We start from the raw sequence: 20241 nt of genomic DNA, 5'->3' as shown, positions 1-20241 counted from the left end.
CTGAAAGACAGTTTCTTCATTACTCTATTGATAAGATAGGGCCAGTTGAACTGGTCCTGGAAGGCCCAAGGTGACAGTAGTACTTGTGACTGCCACACAGAAATCACAGAGCTTTTCATACTCACTACAGGTGTTGCAGACGCTTCAGTAACCATTACACACTCACAACTATTTCATATTTCTGTTATTCATTAGTCCTGCCTCTATATCTCATAAGTTAATGAGTTAATAAAGAATCACAGGTATTTCTATATCACAAATTTGTGTGTTTTTCTATATTGATATCTGCATTTCAATACTAGTAGTCTTTTTGTAATGTGATATACTTTATTTTATGCATTTCGAACCATGGTTCTGGGGGGTCCTTGGTCTTCACCAGAGGCTGATGATGGCTGGCACAGTGGGCATTTGGCAGTCCTGCCCTGAGGATCCCTTGCCTCATCCCTCCACTGGCCCTTTCCTAAGATGTCTCCCTCCCTTATTCATTCAGAACACATGTTCTGAGTGTCCACCATGGGCCAGACGTGCTTGAGTCACTAGAGATACAGACACACTGTGTGCTAACATTGATCTGGTCCCTGCCCTGCCAGAGTCCTGCCTGCAGCCACCGTGCCCAGTGCTGGAAAGGTAAGTTTCATGGAACTCAGAAAGCTTATAATGGGTGAAATTACTGTGCCAAAGGACAGAGGGCCTCCCTGGGAAAGTGAAGTTAGGAGTTTGACGCAGGGGAGAGGAGGAGTTGCTTCAGCAAAGGATGGATCAACATATGCAAATAAATATGCAAATATATTCAAGGAGCCCCCAGGCCAGCCTGGGTAGGGCTCTGTGAGAGAGGGGGCCTGGGGTAGGCAGGGGCAGGGCTGAGAACCAGTCCAGAATCCGCCACTGTGGCATAAAATTTATTTTGAGCTGAATGCATTTGAGAATAGGCTTTTTCCCCCTCTGGAACTATCTGCTAAAAGCACAGCCTCCAAAAGATCTCAGTTGTCCTAAATCCCTCCCCAGGAGCAACCAGGGAAAGATGGACTCAACACCTGATAACAAAACAGACATTGTCACAAAACTATCAATCACACCTCCCATCTATTCTCCTAAGGACCCATTTATCTTTCCTAAAAGTCATTTGCTTTCTCTCCCCATCTGCCCTCTCTGCTTCCTCTGTTAAATTGGCATATGAGCCCCCAAGTTCTAATCGCCTAGAATGCAAATAAAAATATTTTTTCTTGCTTTTGTCAGTTTAATTCACAAGTGTCATGTACTGAACCTAAGAGGGTAGAGGAGAAGTTTTTCTGCCCTGACATAGGCATCTAGGAGAGAGATGGTCTGGAATGGGGGACAGGGGTTGAAGATGAAAAGTAGCTGGGTTCAGGACAAACTTTAGGAGGCTGTTTATCATTGAGCGCAGGAGTGTGGACTAGAGAGACAGCCTGCTTGGGTTTGTCATGTTGGTCCCACCACTGTGTGACACAGGCTCTGTGCCCTTGGGCAAGTTACTTAATCCTTTCTGTGCCCATTTCCTTGGGGTGTAAACTGGGGATAATAATGAGTCAGGATAGGTTTGATTATGCTGCTATAATAACCCCAAATTTCTGTGATTTAATAAAGGTGTGTTTCTCAAAGCTGTCTATCTATCAAGGGTCCCCTGGGGGCTCTGCTCCTGGCGGTTCATGCCCAGGCTCCAGGAATAAGCACCTGAAGTCTGCGGGCTTCCCTGGGAAAGGGAGAGAGCTCCAGAAGCTCTGGCGTGGCAAATAAGTAAACACTCTGCCTGCAAGTGATGCGTGGTTCCTCTGTTGGGTCCTTGGCCAGAACTGGTCATGGTGTCACCTCAAGGGAGCAGGGGAGTTAATATATATAAAATATTCAGAATGCTTCCTGGCATAAGGAAGCATTGAGTGCTGTTGCTGTGATTATTAGGAAGTACAATCAAGAGAAAGCTGGTGGTTTGAGGGCAGGGCATGGCTACAACCGACCCTGCATTTCTGGTGCACGCGGTCATGCCCATCAATGCCGTTGGGAATCTGCCGCAGGCATGAGAGGTGAGGAGGTGGTGGTCCACTCATCTTGGATACAACTGACCAAGACCCAAATCAACTGGCTTAAGCCGTCTGAGGATCCCTCCTCAGGCCTGCCGCCCAGATGCTCACAGGCAGGCTCCTGCTTCCAGGCAGCCGCAGTGGGCCTTTCACCCTCCAGCTTGGGCTACATGCCCATCCCAGCCCCAGGAGGCTACCATGCTCTGGTTGGCCAAGCAAGTCCTGTGCCTACCGCACCCTATGCCCAATGTAGGAGAGAAACGAATCCCCAAAGGAAAGTTTCCATCCAGAAAAGGGATGTTAACTGAGCACGGCCAAAGGACTAAGGAATGCTTATAAAATCTGGAAGCCAGGGCTTTACTCCTCGCCTCACCAGAACTCCCGACGAAGGGGACCCGGCGCCTGGAGACCTGCAGCGCCTGAGGACGGAGGAGCGCATGTTCTCACAGCCCGGGGGGCTGGGCCCTTCTCAGGAGCTGCCAGCTTCTCCCCACCTGACATGCCTTTAGCCAGGTGGCAGTGGTGGCCGTCCTGCCAACTCCGGGAGTCTATGCCGCTCTCTCCTCAGCTCAGGGCCTGCCCCACAGGAACCCCTGGGCGCCAGGCAGAGCGGGGTGCTGAGGGCGCGGCCGCCGCCCCGCGCCCCGGCCCGGCCTCCCTTCCCCGGTGACTTGCGCCCTTGCAAGCCGCGGCCCGGCCCCGGGGGTGCGGCAAGGGCCCCGGCTGTCCGGGTTACGCGGCGCGGGTTCAGGCGTGGGGGCCGGGCCGGCGGCGGGGGGGCCGCGCGGAGGCTCGGGAGCACGTGAAAGGGCTAGATCCGCACAGCCAGAGGTTTCCAGAAAGTGTCCGACAAGAGGAGCACAGGAGGGACAGGGCCCTGAGCCTGACCCGCAGCGGCCGCTCTCTCCACGTGACCCCAAAGTCCTGCCGCTGCGGAGAGCGTAGGCCCCGGCACCCGCTCAGGGCCCGGCCTCCCTGGAGAGGGCCACGCTGACCCCTCTGCCGTCCCGGCCGAGCTGGGGCCCCCACCCTTCTCCCGCGCCTCCTCTTCCCGCTCTGTCTCCAGCTCCTGCCACTGGTCCCGCCAGGCCCTGGCGCCTCCGCGGTCTCCGGCCTCCCTTCGGCATGGGACGCCTGGACTCATCCGGGGTGATCGCGCGATCTCTTCACAGCTCCCCTCCCCGACACCTCGTGGCTCCTCCTTTCATCTTTCCAGAACCTTCTGCAGTCACGCGGGCCCTGTGCCTTGGGGGCAGTGCCGGGCCCGGGGTAGGTCTCTACTGAAGAAGGGACAGGCCAGCGAGGGGCGGGGTCCTGGGATCTCAGTGGTGACACTCGTCCGACACCCCCCAACCCCCACCCCGGGAGCAGATCCACTCAATGAACAGCCCGACCGGACCACTAATGACCAGCGGGTCTGAGGCGGAGAGCGAGGTGTGCTCTCCCTGGAAACCGAAGCGCTGGCCGGCGGTCTCAGTTGGGCAAAGACCCCACCCAGCCCCGGGAGCCCAAGGACACACGCAGGGGCAGAGGTGGCTGGCTGGTTTACGCCGCTTGGGGTTGGGTGGGGCGGGGTCGGGTCCAGTCTCCCCGGGGGCGGCGCCCCTGCAGGGACGAACAGCCCCCACCCCTACCCCGGCCCTAGCCCCTACCGCTACCACACCGGGCGGCACGTTCCTTGCGGACCAGGCGCGTGGGGCTGGGGTCTCAGCCGGAGAGGTCCCTAGCGCCGCCCGTCGGGCTTAGTGTTTCCGCCGATCGGGCGCCCGGCTTTCTGATAGGCAGACGAGGCCCCGCATTAGCCCTGGGTCCGCCTCACCTTCCCGCATTTGGGTAGATGACAACTGTTTCCACCGCCCCAAGCGCATGGCACGTCAACGACCCAGGCGGCAGGCACCCCTTCAATGCCCCAGGAGGGCGCAGGCGTCCCGCCCCCGCGTCTAGTGAGCGCAGCCAAGCCCAGCACAGCTGCTCCAGCCCCCCAGCAGCTGTGCAGGAGGGCCCCGTGCTCCCACACCCCGACAGCTTGGCATTACCGAACTCTCCAGCCATGTCTCTTCGTGGCTTTCATTTCCCCCACCGAGGACTTGAACCCCTTTTCTTTTAGAACCCCGCCCCCACCCCCATAGTCCCTGACACCTCTTGGCTAGGCTGTGGGCTTTTGCAGGAAGGGCTAAAACCAAGCGATGTCCAGTGCCTGGGGATTTTCCCCAGGGGGTGGTCAGCGAAGGCCCCACTGAGGAGTTGCCATTTAGGGTGGGAGATTGCCTTGCTGGGCAGCAGGAAAAGGGTTTCAGGCAGAGGGAGGAGCCAGGAGAAAGTCCTCAGGTGGAATGAGTGGGCACGGTCAGGACCAAGCAGGGAGTGTGTCCCTGCGGTGTGAGAGGGCGGAAGGGAGTGGCATATGGGTCCCAGAACAGTGCTGCATGGAGGCTACCTCATCCACGACCCTGTTCCCCGTGGAGAAGCAGACGCATCTCTTGAGCCTCATACCGAGGTCAGGAGGGGCTGGTGATCTTCATTCTCAAGAGTGGCCTGGGGCAGCTCAGTGGCCTTGTCTCCCGCTGCCCCAGCACCCACCTCTAGGCTTGGCTCTACACCCTAAAGAAAACAAAGGGAACTTCAGAAAACTATTGTCAAAGGATGGGGTTACTTTTGGAAGGGAGGAGGGGGGACTGAGGAAGTGGTTAGGACACACCAGATCCAATCAGACGACCTCTCAGCCACCCCTGCTGCCAGTCCCCCCAAAACTCGACTCAGGTCTTGTCAGCGTTCCCCACTCTTTCACTTCTACTGTAGGTGCACCTCCTTCCTTCCTGACTACCCCTCACCCCCACCACCAGCTGACAAAGGCAGCCAAACGACCACTGGCACACTTAGGGGCATCACCTGGGAGGGGCAACTCAAGCCGTCCCACTCCAGCCCCATTTCAAAGATGAGGCAACTGAAGCTGCGCATTTGCTCAAAGATGGCAGGGCTGGTGGATATCGGTCTCCTTATTCAGGTGCCAAGATTCCCCCTGCTGCAGAGTGTGCACTCCCATGTTCTGGAGGGTAGGGAGGGAGGCAGTGGGCACAGGAGAGGCTGGGGGAGCTCCTGGCTGCCCAGGGAGGAAAGGACAGCAGATGTCAGAAGGAGGCCTAGGTTCACGGGGACAAGGTCTGGTTGGCTCTGGTCTCCCCGCTGCCAGCTCCCTGCCACCCTGGCCTCTGTGGGCTCTTTTGGCTCTGGGGTCCCACAGAGGCCCATGCAGCCCCTCCCCACCCCTGCCGCTTGGCTGGCTGGTAAGATGTCATTGAGATTGGTAGCATGGGGCCGGGGAATCCCCCCTGTAAGAACAGTGGTCATGGGACACTGACTCACTGCCGGCCAGACCACCTGACCACGCAGCCGCAGGCAGAAAGGGCCCTGCCAGGGGGTTCCCCGGCCCTCGGCCTTGTTTACCTTTCCAGGCCTTGGGGGAGGGCAGGAGCACGGCAGGGTGAGGGCCGGCTCAGCAGCGGGGCATGCTGGGAAGGCCGGACCTGGGGCTCTCCAGGGGCGGGGGTCTCACGGGCTGCTTGCCAGGGCCCCATTTCCTGCCCCACCTTTCTCCCTGAGCTCTCCATCCTTCCTGGCAAACCCACCACGGCCCCAAATGGGGCCAAATAGCGAGAAAGCAAGGCATTCTGGCCATCGGTCTCTTCTCTGCTGCTTGTTTGCACGGGGCGTGCACCTAGGGCCCTTCCTGAAACCAGAGGCTCCTCAGAGCCACAGGGCTTGCCTTGTGCCCCCCACCCACTCGAAGCAGGATGCTGAAGCTGGGGCGGGGGTAAGGGGGGGGGGGGCGTGGGTGGGAAGCCTGCTCTAGGCCCAGCAGGGGCCAGGCTATGAAGCTCCCAGGCTGCTGAGTCACAAGCAGGGGCAGCTGTGGCCCGCTGCATCCTCCGCCCGTCTGCTGGGCAGTGGGCAGAGGACCACTTTCCCAGGCTCACAGTGGGGATGCAGGGAGGGGCCTGAGAGGGGACCATCCTCTCTACAGGCCAGTTTGGGCAGGGGTGTGAAGCTGTGCCTGCCCTGCCGTCCTCCGGGAAGTACCAGCCACATCTGCGGAAGGCCCTGCTGTGCTCCCATGGGCATATCACCTTCATACCTGACTAGCCAAATGCACCCAACCCTCTGTGGTCTCTGGGTTTCCCATCCCTTGAAGTTTTACCTGCTCGCACAAACCCCACTATGAAAGGACATGACTTTGATTCAGCAAGTCTGTACTTTCACTCACAGGACCTCACCTCGGAGACTTCATAGGCTGACATACCCTTCCCATCCACATCCTTCCGAGATCTCCAGCCCCCTTCCCCAGGCCTTGCGAACAGGTCACTTTCACACATAAAGCAGTGTCTCTCGGTTCCTAGCTGGAGGGCTGTTGCTCTGAGGCCCTTGGATATAACCTGCTGAACTGAACCCAGGCGCCCCTGGGGAGTCTCTCACGTTGCAGTGACCACGTTGTGACCACTGAGGCTCCAGGAAGCTTTAGTTGGCCGTCCAGCTGGGGTGGAGTTGGGGGGGCAGATTCTGAGCTCTTCCCCTATTCAACTGGGAGCTTCTCTGATGGTCAAGTCTGAGTTGGGGGTATGTCCCTCACCCAGTAAGGGGCTGTGACCAGGGAACCAGGCTAGGCCGTCATGGAGGATGTTGGGTATGGTGGAGTGGGCTGCCACCTGGGAAGCTCGTTCCTTCGAATGGATGGGGGGCTCCTAAGAGTGGCAGGGTCAGGACAGCACCTCTGGAGCCAGTTTGTTGTGGCCGGCGGTGCCTGCTGAGCGCCTGGGAACCTCCTGGCTTCGGGCCTCTGTTGCGCCCCTCCCTCCGGAGCTGGGCATCCCCGGGCGACCCGGGTTCTGCTCTGCTGAGTCACCGTCAGATTCACCCCTGGGAGGGGTCAGGGCGGGACCCCTGCGGGTCCCTCCCCAGGTGCAGAGGCCGGAGTCCAGACATCTGTCAGATCGCTCGGCCGGCCTCTTGGGGTCCCCGGTGCACTAGGGACACTGAGGAGAGGGGTCGCCAAGGAGGGGGTACGGGCGGCGGCGACGGGATGGAGGGAGCGGCAGGCGCGGGGCCCCCGCAGGGCGGCTCGCGAGCCGCGGGCCTGGCAGTGGGGGCGGGGCCAGGCACGCTAGGGCCCCGCCCCCAGGAGGCCGGGCGGGGCGGGGCTTCTCGCTCTCCTATAAAAGCCGCGCGGCGGTTGAGGCCGCCGCCTGCTGCGCTCCTGCTTCCTGACCGGTGTGATGGCGTCGCTCACCGTGAAGGCCTACCTTCTGGGCAAGGAGGACGCGGCTCGCGAGATCCGCCGCTTCAGCTTCTGCTTCAGCCCGGAGCCGGAGGCGGAAGCCGAGGCGGCGGCGGGCCCCGGGCCCTGCGAGCGGCTGCTGAGCCGGGTGGCCGCCCTGTTCCCCGCGCTGCGGCCCGGCGGCTTCCAGGCGCACTACCGCGGTGAGCGGGCGGCGCCCTCGGGGCGGCGCGGGGCCGTGACGCAGGCGGCCCGCGAGGGTGGCCGTTCCTTGCTTGTCGTCGGGCCCGGTGGTGTCTGCGGGGGTCTGTTCTGGCGGCTCACTGGATGGGCGGCGGCCGGCGTGGGCCCCAGTTCGGCCTCGGGTGCCAGCCTAGTGACCGGGAGTGGTGACCAAGGCCGGCGCCTCTGGGGCTAGGCGCTGCCTGGCTCTCCGGGCGGATCTCGGGCCCGGGGGCGGGAGGCGCCACCCCTCCCCCCGCCATGATGTCGCAGATCTTGGCGAGGGCGCGCTTGGGCGTCCTCGCCGGTTCGCGGCGGGCACGGGCTGGTCAGGCGGACACTCAGGTTACAGACGTCTTGCTTTGCCGAGTCTGGGGCTGCCGGCGCCAGGTAGGGGGTTCAGATAATGCCCCCGAGGCCCTAGGCCGGGCGGGCAGACGCGTAGGCAGGGGAGGCAGGGAGAGGAGTGACGCGGGTAAACAAGCGTGGGGTGCGGGGCCGGGGGCGGTGCGGGCCGGCGGGGAGGAGACGGGGACGGACCGCAGAACGCCCGGGCCGGGCCGAGTGCAGGCGTTATCCCGTTGGCAGCGGTCAGAGGAACACGACCACGACGTTTTTCAGAAGTGTTAGTGTAGGGACAGAAGCCCGGGAACTAGCTCAGTGTCTTGCGGTACTGGTGTGACTAGTGGCTTCTGGGGTGGGGTTGGGAAGGTTTTTGTGGCTGGGAGGAGGCGGGCAGCCAAGGCCGGCCCCTGGGAGGGGCAGTGCTGGGACCTCCCTCAGGAGTGCTGCCAGCTGGCTAGATCCTGGCTGGTTTTGTTTTCTTTTGTAACGATTTTATTGAGCTGTAATTCATATACCATACACTCACCCATTTAGAGTGTACAATTCCAGCATATTCACAGGTTTCTGCAATCATCATTACAATTTTAGAAACTTTTCATCACTTTTTAAAGGAGTTCTGTACCCTTTAGCTCTCCTCCTATCCCTGTTATCTCACTCTGCTCCCCTCAGCCCCAAGCAACCACAAATCTCCTTTTTCTCTATGGATTTCCGTACTCTGGACATTTCATATAAATATATAAATGGAGTCATACAATTATAGTCTTTTTTTTTAAACACTTAAAAAATTTTTCTCCTTTTTCTCCCCAAAGCCCCCTGGTACATAGTTGTATATTTTTAGTTGTGGGTTCTTCTAGCTGTGGCATGTGGGCCACCTCAGCGTGGCCTTGTCTATGGCCAGGATCCGAACTGGCGAAACCCTGGGCTGCAGAAGCAGTGTGTGAGAACTTAACCACTCGGCCACGGGCTGGCCCCTGTATAGTCTTTCCTAACTGGCTTCTGTACTTAGCATGATGTTTTCAAGGTTCATTTATGTTGCAGCAGGTGTCAGTGCTTCGTCTCTTTTTGTGGCTGAATAAAACCCGTTTTACGGACATGCCACGTTTTGTATCCGTTCATTAGTTGATGGATGTCTCGGTTGTTGCCACACTTTGACACTGCTCTGTTCTTTTCTTTTCATTTTTAAAAATTTTATTATTTACTTATTTTTTTTTGAGGAAGATTAGCCTTGGGCTAACATCTGCTGCCAGTCCTCTTTTTTTTGCTGAGGAAGACTGGCCCTGAGCTACCATGCATGCCCCTCTTCCTCCACTTTATGTGTGGGACGCCTGCCACAGCATGGCGTGTCAAGCGGTGCCATGTCTGCACCTAGGATCCGAACCGGCGAACCCTGGGCAGCCAAGAAGCAGAATGTGCGGGCTTAACTGCTGCGCCACCGGGCAGGCCCGACACTGCCCTGTTCTTATGGTAGACGTGGCATCTGGTGGCCCCCAGACCTGGCCGGCCTGCAGATGCCCTGTGGTGCTTTACAACCATTTGAGCCAGCATCTGTGAACTGGCGACTGCGTACCAACACCTAAGTTTGGCTTTGTGGGGGAGGAAGCAGGCAGGTGTGTTTGTCTACTTACTCTCCTAAGCCACAAGAGGCTCAGGCTTTTGGAGGAGCTGGGCGCCCCCAGGAGCAGGCCACAGGTGGGGATCGCCCACAGTTGAAGATGGGCCTGGACCTGGTCAGCTGTGGACTGAGGCAGCCCCTTCTGAAGGGCCAGGTGGCAGCTACTCCCGCTGCTGCCCCTGCGCACACGGGCTGCCTCCTGAACGCCCGGGGCCCAGGTTGGAGTGTGTCCTTCCAGGCAGTGGCAGAGTGAATGGGCAGAGCGGGGGCAGTCTGGCCTCAGCCCAGCTTCCCCCTGGCTCAGACAGGTGGGCTTCGGTTTAGAGCCCTGCAAGTGCCCCTTTGGCACTGGCCTCAGCCCTTTTCGGTGCTTGTGTCCAGCCTTGAATCCCTGAGTGCTCACGTACTGTCTTGTAAACAATCCAGATGAGGATGGGGACTTGGTCGCCTTTTCCAGCGATGAGGAACTGACGATGGCACTGTCATACGTGAAGGATGACATCTTCCGCATTTACATTAAAGGTAAGGGGCTGCTTTAGGGGGCTGCCTGAAGCCGGGTGCTCCCTGCTGAGTAAAACCAGCTTGAGATTATAGAGAAATTCCCCCAAGGAAGGGTCGAGGAACTTGGGCTGTTTAAGACGGGAACGTAATCATCGCTGGGCTTGGCCTGAGAAAGGAGTCTGGATCCACCACGGCAGGGGTTGGAGGGTCTCCGGGTTCATTCTGGATTGTGCCCAGACCAAGCGCCATGGGCTGGGGCGACTTTGGGGGCACTGTGGGGTCTATTTTAGTGAGGGGTAAGGCCACAGTGGTGCAGACACAGCTCCCTGCTGCTGCTTTTCTGTGTGGGTCTTACGCGTCCGGGTAACAGGTATGGGGACTGGGGAACCTCCTGGCAGATTCTCAGGTGGCTTTCTTGCTGTCACTTGAGCAACTGAATTCTGTATGGACTTGGTGTCTGGTCTCCTGACAGTCCCGCGGTGGTGACAAGCGGGAGACTTCATGGGGCCCCACCTCTCATCTCTCTGCCCTCCCTGCAGAGAAGAAGGAGTGCCGGCGGGACCACCGCCCCCCGTGTGCTCAGGAGGCCCCTCGCAACATGGTGCACCCCAACGTGATCTGCGATGGTTGCAACGGGCCAGTGGTAGGGACCCGCTACAAGTGCAGTGTCTGCCCTGACTATGACCTGTGTGCCAGCTGCGAGGGGAAGGGCATGCACAGGGAGCACAGCAAGCTTGCCTTCCCCAGCCCCTTCGGGCACCTCTCTGAGGTGAGCAGGGCCTCCCTGTGGGCCTGGGGCAGCCGTGTGGTGGCAGGAGCCCACTGACCTGGCACCGCCCTGCCCTTCCACTTGCTCTTCCCCAGGGTTTCTCTCACAGCCGCTGGCTCCGCAAGCTGAAACACGGGCACTTCGGGTGGCCTGGCTGGGAGATGGGCCCACCAGGAAACTGGAGCCCGCGTCCTGCTCGAGCAGGGGATGGCCGCCCCAGCCCTGCTGTGGAATCTGGTGAGGCTTTTGTCTTCTGGCTTTTGAAGGGCGAGATGGGAGGGCTGGCGGAGTTGCCTTCCCCGTGTCCTGAATTCCTCCTGTGCCTGTGCCTGGGCTGGGCACTTCACGGCCGCTCGTGGCATTTGACCCTTGTGAAACCCTGCAGGTGTGGCGCATGATCTCCATTTTATGCATGGGAAAACTGAGGTACCTAAGTGCCCACGGCCACTAATTTTCTTGCACTAAACCAGCCTAGACCCTGCCACCCTGCTCCCGCCTTGCCACTCTGCCCTTCTCAGGTGCCCTCCCGGACAGGCCGGGAGGCCCTCCCAGCATCTGTGTCTCTCGCATGCTCCCTTCTCCTCTTGTGTGTTAGCAGCCAGGAAAGTCACAGGCAAACTTGTCAAATCTACTTAAACATAGTCACAAAGTTCAAAAACTTCCACATAGCTAACACTCTAGATTTTTGGATTCTGGGTTTTATTCTGATTTTATTAATCTTATTGTGTCCTGTGATTCATCTCATTCTTTGGGACAAAGGTGGGGATATTTGTTTGATTTTAAGTCAATAACATATTTAGGATGTGGCCAGTATTTTATACTGTGTACTGGGTCCCCCATGGGCTTCCAAGCACCAGGGTCACAGACAAAGGGGGAGCCGTTCTGGAGGAGGGAGGGCCCAGGGAGTGGCTGGAGCCGGAGGGAGAGAGGAAGGTGCTGGGAGGGTAGGCAGCCAGGACGTGGCCTGGGGGAGGCGCCTGAGGCGGGGCAGGTAGGACTGAGACAGCCATCCAGGTCATTGAGAAGTACACTCTGAATTAAGGATACCTTTGTTTTGTTTTGTTTTGTTTAAATCAAAGCTTCTGGACCATCGGAGGATCCCAGTGTGAATTTCCTCAAGAACGTAGGGGAGAGTGTGGCCGCCGCCCTCAGCCCTCTGGGTAAGTGGCTACCCTGTCTGTCCTTCGGTGTCGGCAGGCCGTGTTGGTAAGTCGGCGTGTTGGGTGGCCGTTGGTGGCCTTCCCTGGGACGCTGTGGAGGCGTGGTACTGCTGGACCGTGAGACTGTCAGGATTTGTTGCCTCACGTGGCCCTTTGCCGAGTGTTGTACCACCGGCCACTCAAGGGTGAATGCCCTGACAGATTCGTGAGCTTTCACGTGGAGTGGAGTAGGATGAGCCAGCACTTGGTTGGGATAATCCCGCTAGGGAGGGTGACCAGGCTCAGTTGCAAGGCTGCTCAGCGTCTGCCTGTCCGTCCTCTGGGGGAGAGCAGTCTGCATGTCCCCTAATGTGAGCCTTGGGCTTCACTCAAGGGCTTGGGTGAGTAGTTAGTTGAGATGCCATTTCTCTTTTCCTCCTTTTCTTGCAACCCCCAACGTTTCCGGGTACTTCCTGAGTGCTGGGCTTGTGCCAGGAGCAGGCAGGGATGGAGGAAGGTGCTGTGTGACACCAGGGTCACAGTAGGCCCCTGGGTGGGTGAACCACAGTGTGCACCTCCCACAGTGGTGTGACCTGGCCAAGCAAGTGTCCATCATGTCTGCTAGCCTGGCCGGGGCGCTGCAGGGCGAGGTCCTGCGGCACTGGGAATCAGCCGGTGAAGGGGACTTCTGGTTCAGTGCTACGATGGGTCCACGCTCTCAGATGAGAAGAGAGCTCAGCTTGGTGACTGCTGTGGCAGGAACTGTCCAGTGTGACCAAATGTTGTCCCCAGGGGCCAGCCCAGTGGCGCAGCGGTTAAGTGCACATGTTGCACTTCGGTGGCCTGGGGTTCGCTGGCCCGGATCCCGGTTGTGGACATGGCACCCCTTGACAGGCCATGCTGTGGCAGGCGTCCCACATATAAAGTGGAGGAAGATGGGCACGATGTTAGCTCAGGGCCAGTCTTCCTCAGCAAAAAGAGGAGGATTGGCAGCAGTTAGCTCAGGGCTAATCTTCCTCAAAAAAAAAAAAAAAGTTGTCTCCAATGTCTGAAAAAATGCTGATAGGAGGGTGCCCAAACCCCACCTACCCGCCACCCTGTGGCTTACAGGGCATGACTGCCATTGCTTCCAACCTGAGACTGTTTTTGCTCAGTGCTCACTCTGCCCCAGGACGGGATGCAGCTTGGAAGCAGCAGTGACATCTGGGCATTGCTGCTACCTGAAACAGCTGAGATCATACATGGTTTCCATTCTGGAGTTAGAGGCTCCCAGTGAATGAGGAAAAAGAATTGATATTCCTTTTTTTTTTTTTTTTTTTTGCTGAGGAAGATCATCCCTGAGCTAACATCTATGCCAGTTTTCCTCCACTTTATATGTGGGTCGATGCCACAGCATGGCTGATCAGTGGTGTAGGTCCACGCCCAGGATCCAAACCCATGAACCTGGGCCACTGAAGTGGAGTCCGCCAAATTTAACCACTATGCTACAGGGCCAGCCCCAACTGATATTCTCAGTGCTTTCCAAGGAGGATAAAACAGTGGGGCAGTGCTCAGATTATAATTGGGAGATAAGCTGTGTCTACACTCTGTCTGCCACTCCCTTAAGAACCAGTGAAGGTGTGAGAGAGTGAGTAGTTTTGAGAGATGGTCACCTAACTAACTGGCTGTTACTGAGGGGCCATGGGAAGTTTCTCTTTAAGAGACAGTAAACGGGCAGTGCTTCTCAGGCCTGGCTGAGCATCAGAATCACCAACAAAGGTTTGGGGTTTTTTTGGTATATATTTTGGTGTATGGAAACTTCATTAAAGTTAATTATTTTGAAGAACAGAGTCCTTTACTAAAAGACTGGGTGGGACGACCTGGGAAGTCACAAACCAAGTGTAGGTTTAGGTGGAGAACTTTCCAACCGTGCGGAGTCCCAAGGCCCAGCTTCCTGATGCTGGTAAGTAGCTGTTGGCTCGGGCCCAGGATCTGTGCGTTTTGAAGGCTTCCCAGGTGTCTCTGGATTGCACTTGGCCACCCTGAGACCCATCTGAGCTTGTGGAGTGTTTCAGAACGTGACCTGGATTCCCCACTCAGGATACATGGGAATAATTTTGGAAGCGCTCACAGGTCTTTTGGGATAGGATAAAGGTCTTTTCAGGTCTTTCAAAGCGGATAGAGCTGCTTTCTTCCAGCCAGGGAGAGCCCTGGAGCTCTGCAAAACGAGGAGGCTGGGCAGAGCGTGCCTGTGCGTAGTTCCCGTGGAGGAGAGCCATCGGAGGCGCAGATTAGACTACTGTTGGAGTTAGGGTATTTTCCTTTCTCGTGAGGAACCGACAGGCGGGAGGACCACGCTGCTGCCTGCCTAGGAGGGACTGTCCCCAGAGCAGTCCGTGGCAGTGAGTCAGTGACCTGAACGTAAAAACCCAACGCCTTTTTTTGGTGAGAGGTGTGAGAGCCGCTGGAACTGGCCCACCGCCGAGGCTCAGGACTGTTCCTGGCTTGAGGTTGTAGTCCCTGACGTCTAGGACTTCAAACAGCAGGACCTTTCCTTGTCACAGGCTCTTCCATAAACACCCCACACACACAGGCTGTGGGGCATCGGGGCACAGACTGTCACGGTCTTGTGAGCCCTGAAGTCTTGGGTTCATCACTGGGTTGGGGAAATCCTTGCTCTGTAACCTCTGATCCGGCTACGGCAGAGTCGCATGATTGACCCATTTAACAAAGTGAGGGGCCAGCCCCATGGCCTGGTGGTGAGGTTTGGTGTGCTCTGCTTCAGCTGCCTGGGTTTGCAGGTGCGGATCCCGGGCGTGGACCTACACCACTCATCCGCCATGCTGTGGTGGTGGCCCACATATAATGTAGAGGAAGACTGGCAGAAATGTTAGCTCAGGGTTCATCTTCCTCAGGGGAAAACAAAAGAAGTGAGACAGTCATGGGTGTTCAGTGTACTGTTCTTCCAACTTTTCTGTTTGCTTGAACCTTTCATAATGAAAAGTTGGGGGGAAATGGAAGGGGAAAAACAATTTAAATATTGCAGATGGGGGTACTGGTACGTGAGCCTGCTTTTATCTCTGTTCGATTCTCAAACAGTACAGGGATTTAAAAAAAAGTATAAAGCCACATGGACAAAGAAAAGGGAAAAAAGTCATAGAGGACAAGATAAAACGATGTTATCCAACGTTGGAAGATGGGAAATGGGTGGAGGGTGGTAACCAGCAGTGGAGGCATCAGAACCCTATGCGCCTGTGCAGGGATTCTGCTGAGAAGTGACACCAGCTGCTCAGGGACCACGAGAGGCCAGTGAACAAGGGAGAAGTTGAAGTTCTCTGTTAAGGATTACATAGCGACTTCAGGGCCCCACTCAGCCTGATGACAGCCCTCGCCAGCCCTTGCAGCAGCCCTGATGTTTAATTCCTGAAGTGCTTGGCCTAGGGAAGCTTCAGCTCTGGGGACACCAGGGACAGAAGGTGGGGTGAGGCGCCAGCCTGAAATGGACATCATGAGTGAGCATGGGTCCAGCAGGAGCTCAGGGATGCCTGCTCAGGAGAGGCTGCATGTGCCAGAGAAGCTTCCTGCAGCTCTGCCATCTAGGATCCAGTGCCTGCCAGGCCTCAGCCACCCTGCAGATGGGATGTGGCCTGGCCCCGGGGAGAGTGCTTCCTGCAGCCTTCTCCTCGTGCTCCCTAGGACCAGACAGTCACGGGCAACAAACCGTTTGGAAAAACCTCTGCACATGGGAGAGAGGGAACTTGGGGAAGGACTTAGGGAGAGAAGGACAACATCCTCAGTGAGATACAAAAAAGTATTTGTATCCATGAAAAGAGAACAGGATACCATTGGGGCCAGCCCCATGACCTAGTGGTAAGTTTGGCACACTCCACTTTTGCAGCCTGCGTTTGCAGGTTGCATGTGAACTTAACTGCTAACCGCTGGCCTTCCCCATCTTTAAAAAAAAAAAAAGAAGGCTTAGATTTTAAGATCATCTCAAGGAAATATTCCAGAAGCAAAACAAATAGAGGCAGGAGAGGAGAGATGAAAAAATTCAAGGATTAATCTTGGAGGCCCAAAATAGGATGACTAGGAATTCCAGAAAGAGCAGAGAAAGCTGAAGGGGGGAACTTAACAAAGACTACAAGACAATTTCTTGGCCCTGAGGACATTAACCTCTGGGTGGTAAGGAACCCCTTGGACAGTGACTGAAAATGACTCCCCAACAAAGCTTGTCGCTGTCAAGTGTCAGAACCTTTAGGATGGAGAGGCTCCCCCCCTCCCCAGATTACTGGAAAGGCTTGGGGGAAGACGGCACGGCACTGGGAGCTGGAAGACAGTGCACAACTAGTGATTTCCAAAGTCAGCTAAAATGGTTTTCCAACCTAGAATTCTATACTCAGCTAAAATGATCAGGTGTGAGGGCAGAACAAAGTTGTTTCCAGGTCTTCTTCATCTTAGCTGGGCTTGAACCCCCCCTCCAGCCAACATGAATGAACAGAGAGGTCCTCAACAAGGGGACCCAGCACAGGAGGGAGACTATGGCTGTCACCAGGATGGGAGGAGAGGCAGTCGTGGTGGAGTAGCTGTGCCCCTGGCCTGGAGAGCTGCCGGTCCAGGGGGAGCCAGAGGCTGCCGCCAAAGGGACGGTCTCCAGGGACAAACCAGAACTGCAGGGTATCAGCATGCTGAAGCGCTGTAGAAACCCTCTGGAGAAGCTGTTGGAGAACAGGGAGAGTTAGCCGTGAGAGAAAAGGGCGTTGCTACTGCTGCAAACCCCACACTCCGAGGAAATAATCAAGTTGCTCCTCGGCCCACAGACAACAACATTCCTGCCATGGCACTAACAGACACGGAATGCTGTTTTCACTACAAGTTGAGCTTTTGAAAGGATGGGGAGGGGTGACTGGATCTTCTAGAGTAGGAAATAAACAGAATGGGAGCCGTCGGGGACCGGATGGGCTAGGCCGTATATTGGGGGAGGCAGGTCTTTTTCACTAGAGCCTTCTGGGCTGTTTGACTCTGAGCTGTGGGCATGTAGTCCTTTGATAAATTAAAACTCATTAAAAACACAGCGCTGGTGATTGTGCCCTCCCTCCCCATCAGTGAGCATGTGCCCGGAGCACGAGAGACTGGAGGTGGACATTTGGGGCTGTGCTTCCTGCCTCATGGCCCACAGGAAGCTGGCATGGCTGTCTGCCCTCTAAGCAGAATCCCGCGTTGCAGTGGGGGTAGTTTTCACAGTGCCAGGCCCCACCACAAAAGCACCGTGCTTCGTGTGGTCCCCAGTGCTGGGCTGGGGGATTTCTGGTCACGTGTGGGATTGGCTGCCACCCTGTTCCTAGGGCCTGGCCCTGCCTGCCGTGTGGCTGCTGTCCTGCATAGTTAGGGAAAAACAAGGTCTCTTTATGGACTTTCTGGCTCTGAAGCTTATCTGGGATGTTAGCTGAGGTTAATGTTTTACTACGTTGGAGAAAGAGAAAAGTCCAGTGAGGTGGGCATGTCAGCAGAGTTTTGTAGAAACCAAGAAAATCTGGGGCTGGGAGATGGGGAGGAGCACTTCAGCCCTCGGGACCCCGCAGATCACAGATAAGCATCCATTTGCCTTCTGGCTGCTGGGTTGGCAGACTGGCCCCATCCTGTACCAGCTCTGTGACTCTGGGTTCTGTACTGGGTGCCAAGGTCTGCATCCACACGCGCTCGTGGGGACTAGATTTGAAAGAGCTTTGTAAGCCCACAGTCCCCCAAGTGATGAATCTTGCCTGCAGGTTAGCCCTCTGAAGGACTTAGATTTCTGTTTCCTCCGTGGCCTCTAGGTATCGAAGTTGATATTGACGTGGAACATGGCGGAAAAAGAAGCCGCCTGACCTCCGTCTCTCCAGGCAGCTCCAGCACAGAGGAGAAGTGCAGCTCTCAGCCAAGCAGCTGCTCTTCCGACCCTAACAAACCGGATGGGGACATGGAGGGCACAGCGCAGTCTCTGGCAGAGCAAATGAACAAGATAGCCCTGGAGTCGGGGGGGCAGCCTGAGGCAAGCACCCTCCTGCCTGTCCCGGGCTGCGCCCCGGCGCGTCTCCCATCCCTCCAGCCACAGCACCCCCCCGCCCCCACCAGCACCTACGCAGCCAGTGAGACCCCGTTTGTCACGGAGTTAATTCTGTGGCACTTAAGTTATTCTGTGAACCTCCCGCTAGAACTCTGTAAAGAAAAATGCTTGCCTGTAGCTCCTTGCTGTCCTCCACACCCCCTTGCCCAGGCGCTGGGGCTGCCGTCGGGGCCTGTTGCACACATCCCTCGTGTGCTCATGGGTGTTCTGTTCCAGGAACAGATGGAGTCTGATAACTGTTCAGGAGGAGATGACGACTGGACTCACTTGTCTTCAAAAGAAGTGGACCCATCCACAGGTGAACTCCAGTCTCTACAGATGCCTGGATCCGAAGGGCCAGGCTCTCTGGACCCTTCCCGGGAAGGACCCACAGGGCTGAAGGAAGCTGCGTTGTACCCACATCTTCCACCAGGTAAGTGATTTCAAGCTGTTTTGTATTTCTTTTTCATTCGGAGCACCCTATTACCTGCCTTTAGCAACACAAGAAGATGGCGTGTTCTCTACTATGGGGCTCGGCTACTGACATGAGAGAAAACTGCGAGTTGGTTTTCTCTGGTGTCTATACTGAGCCCCAGTGAGCACAGCTCATTTTAGTAATTTCTAATTAGCATCCAGACCCAGAATCGCGAAGGCAGATGTGGTGTAGAAGGTGGCACTGGCTCTGGCCTGCCGTGCGCTACTAAAAGTGGACTCAGAGTCCATCCTCACTGTTTCCGCACGAAGGCAGCTTCGAGCAGGGGCCACAGCCACGATCTCTGTAAGGAGCCAGGCAGGCAGCTGTCTGAAGCAGGGGGTGCGGAGGGTGGTGGGTGGGACCTGGCAGCCAGAGCGCACACTGATGAAAGAGGCGGCCGATGCCTGCTCTACCTCATCACTCTCCACGGCGACGAGGGTTAAAACAATATTCAAGTGAAAACCCATCTGTGGGCCGAATTTTGCCCTTGGGTCACCAGTCTATCTCCTCTGCCTGAGAGCAGGGTGCAGCCTATGGGCCAAGAATGATTTTTTCATGTTTATAATGGTTGGAAAAAAGTTAAGACATATGAAAATTATATGAAATTCAAATTTCAGCATCCAGAAATAAAGTTTCATTGGAACGCAGCTGTGCTCATTTGTTCACATACTGAACCTAAGTCTGGCTGCTTTTATGCTGAGGGCAGAGTTGAGAAGCTGTGACAGACCAGGCAGCCTGCAAAGCTGCTTACAGTCTCTCATCTCTGGTCTTTTATGGAAAAACCTTGCCAGCCTCTGCCTCGGAGGGTTCCTGTGAAGAGCTGGGCCCTGCAGATACTGGGCGCTTGCTGGCTGGACAGGGTGCTGCTGTGTCTGGACTCCATGGGGCCCAGCAACTGTCCCTGACGGCTCTCATTACTCTCTGGCAGAAGCTGACCCCCGGCTGATCGAGTCCCTCTCCCAGATGCTGTCCATGGGGTTCTCCGATGAAGGCGGCTGGCTCACCAGGCTCCTCCAGACCAAGAATTACGACATTGGGGCTGCCCTGGACACCATCCAGTATTCGAAGCACCCCCCGCCGTTGTGACAGTTTTTCCGCACCTGCTCTGTGTCCCTTTCTTGTCTCATAGTTGTGTTGAGCTAGTGTAGAACCCTAGGGCCTCTGTGAGGGCCACTTTCTCTGTATTTTTCTTCCAGGCTCTGGGGGCGGGGATGCAAGAAGCCATTAGGGCAGGAGGACAAGCAGCAGGAGTGGGGAGTTGAACGTGCACATGTCTGAGAAACACCAGCTTCTCTCGGGTAGCCTGGCCGGGCCCCAGAGGCTTCCTCTGGCAGAGCGAGACTCCTTGCTCGAGGACACCGAGGCCACACTGCATCACATGCCTGCTCTCCCCCCAGGATTACACCAGCAGCCCAGAACATATCTTGCTCATTCGCCTTCTGCTTTTTCTTTTTTTAAATGACTAATAGTACGCTGATATGTAGGTGATTTTCTGCTAGAAACCTGATATACTCAGGTTTAGCGTCCAGCCAACATTCTGTCGGGGCAGAGGCAGCGGTCCTGGAGCAAGTAGGGGAGGACAGCCCCGCACTGTGGCCTTCCTATGTGGGGATCAGAAGAGGTAGATAGTGGAGGCAGTGGTGTTCACTGAGTCCTGTCTCTGTTTCATAACCACTAGAGTTCCCTCACTTCCAAATGTGTCAGTTGCTTTTAAAGTGAGAAAATCCTTTTGTGGCCATTCTGTTATATTTGTAAACACTCAGTAATTAAATGGTATAAGCACTTTAATCAAAGATGTTGCAACAAGAGATG

At 56.4% G+C, this 20241-nt stretch overlaps 1 protein-coding gene and 1 long non-coding RNA gene across 3 annotated transcripts; one reads left to right on the top strand and one right to left on the bottom strand.

Moving 5' to 3' along the window:
* Positions 1–4089: 4089 nt before the first annotated feature.
* Positions 4090–5372, bottom strand: LOC139075227 (uncharacterized). Its single transcript, XR_011525389.1, has 2 exons — positions 4926–5372; positions 4090–4637 (listed from the first exon to the last, which is right to left on the bottom strand). It is a non-coding gene; the product is annotated as an uncharacterized lncRNA (long non-coding RNA).
* A 1826-nt stretch (positions 5373–7198) lies between these two features.
* Positions 7199–20237, top strand: SQSTM1 (sequestosome 1). Of its 2 annotated transcripts, none has more exons than XM_070570073.1 (8): positions 7199–7508; positions 9911–10006; positions 10525–10754; positions 10850–10991; positions 11834–11914; positions 17686–17900; positions 18192–18387; positions 19358–20237. In XM_070570073.1, exons 1-8 carry the CDS (start codon positions 7304–7306, stop codon positions 19513–19515), a joined length of 1323 nt encoding a protein of 440 aa, XP_070426174.1. In that variant the 5' UTR covers positions 7199–7303; the 3' UTR covers positions 19516–20237. The 2 variants fall into 2 exon arrangements, with proteins under 2 accessions (XP_070426174.1, XP_008532108.1); XM_008533886.2 differs by having other exon boundaries at positions 7272–7917.
* Positions 20238–20241: the final 4 nt, after the last annotated feature.

The sequence above is a fragment of the Equus przewalskii genome, chromosome 13 (assembly GCF_037783145.1).
Source record: "Equus przewalskii isolate Varuska chromosome 13, EquPr2, whole genome shotgun sequence".
Classification (NCBI taxonomy): domain Eukaryota; kingdom Metazoa; phylum Chordata; class Mammalia; order Perissodactyla; family Equidae; genus Equus; species Equus przewalskii.
The sequence above is the reverse complement of the archived record's forward strand: the minus strand, read 5'-3'. Positions and strand labels throughout refer to the sequence as shown.

Coding starts and splice junctions, on each gene's coding strand:
- SQSTM1 (XM_070570073.1), top strand. CDS start 7,304: ATGGCGTCGCTCACCGTGAAGGCCTACCTTCTGGGCAAGGAGGACGCG. Junction 11,915..17,685: donor CGCCGCCCTCAGCCCTCTGG/GTAAGTGGCTAC, acceptor CGTGGCCTCTAG/GTATCGAAGTTGATATTGAC. Junction 17,901..18,191: donor AGTCGGGGGGGCAGCCTGAG/GCAAGCACCCTC, acceptor GTTCTGTTCCAG/GAACAGATGGAGTCTGATAA.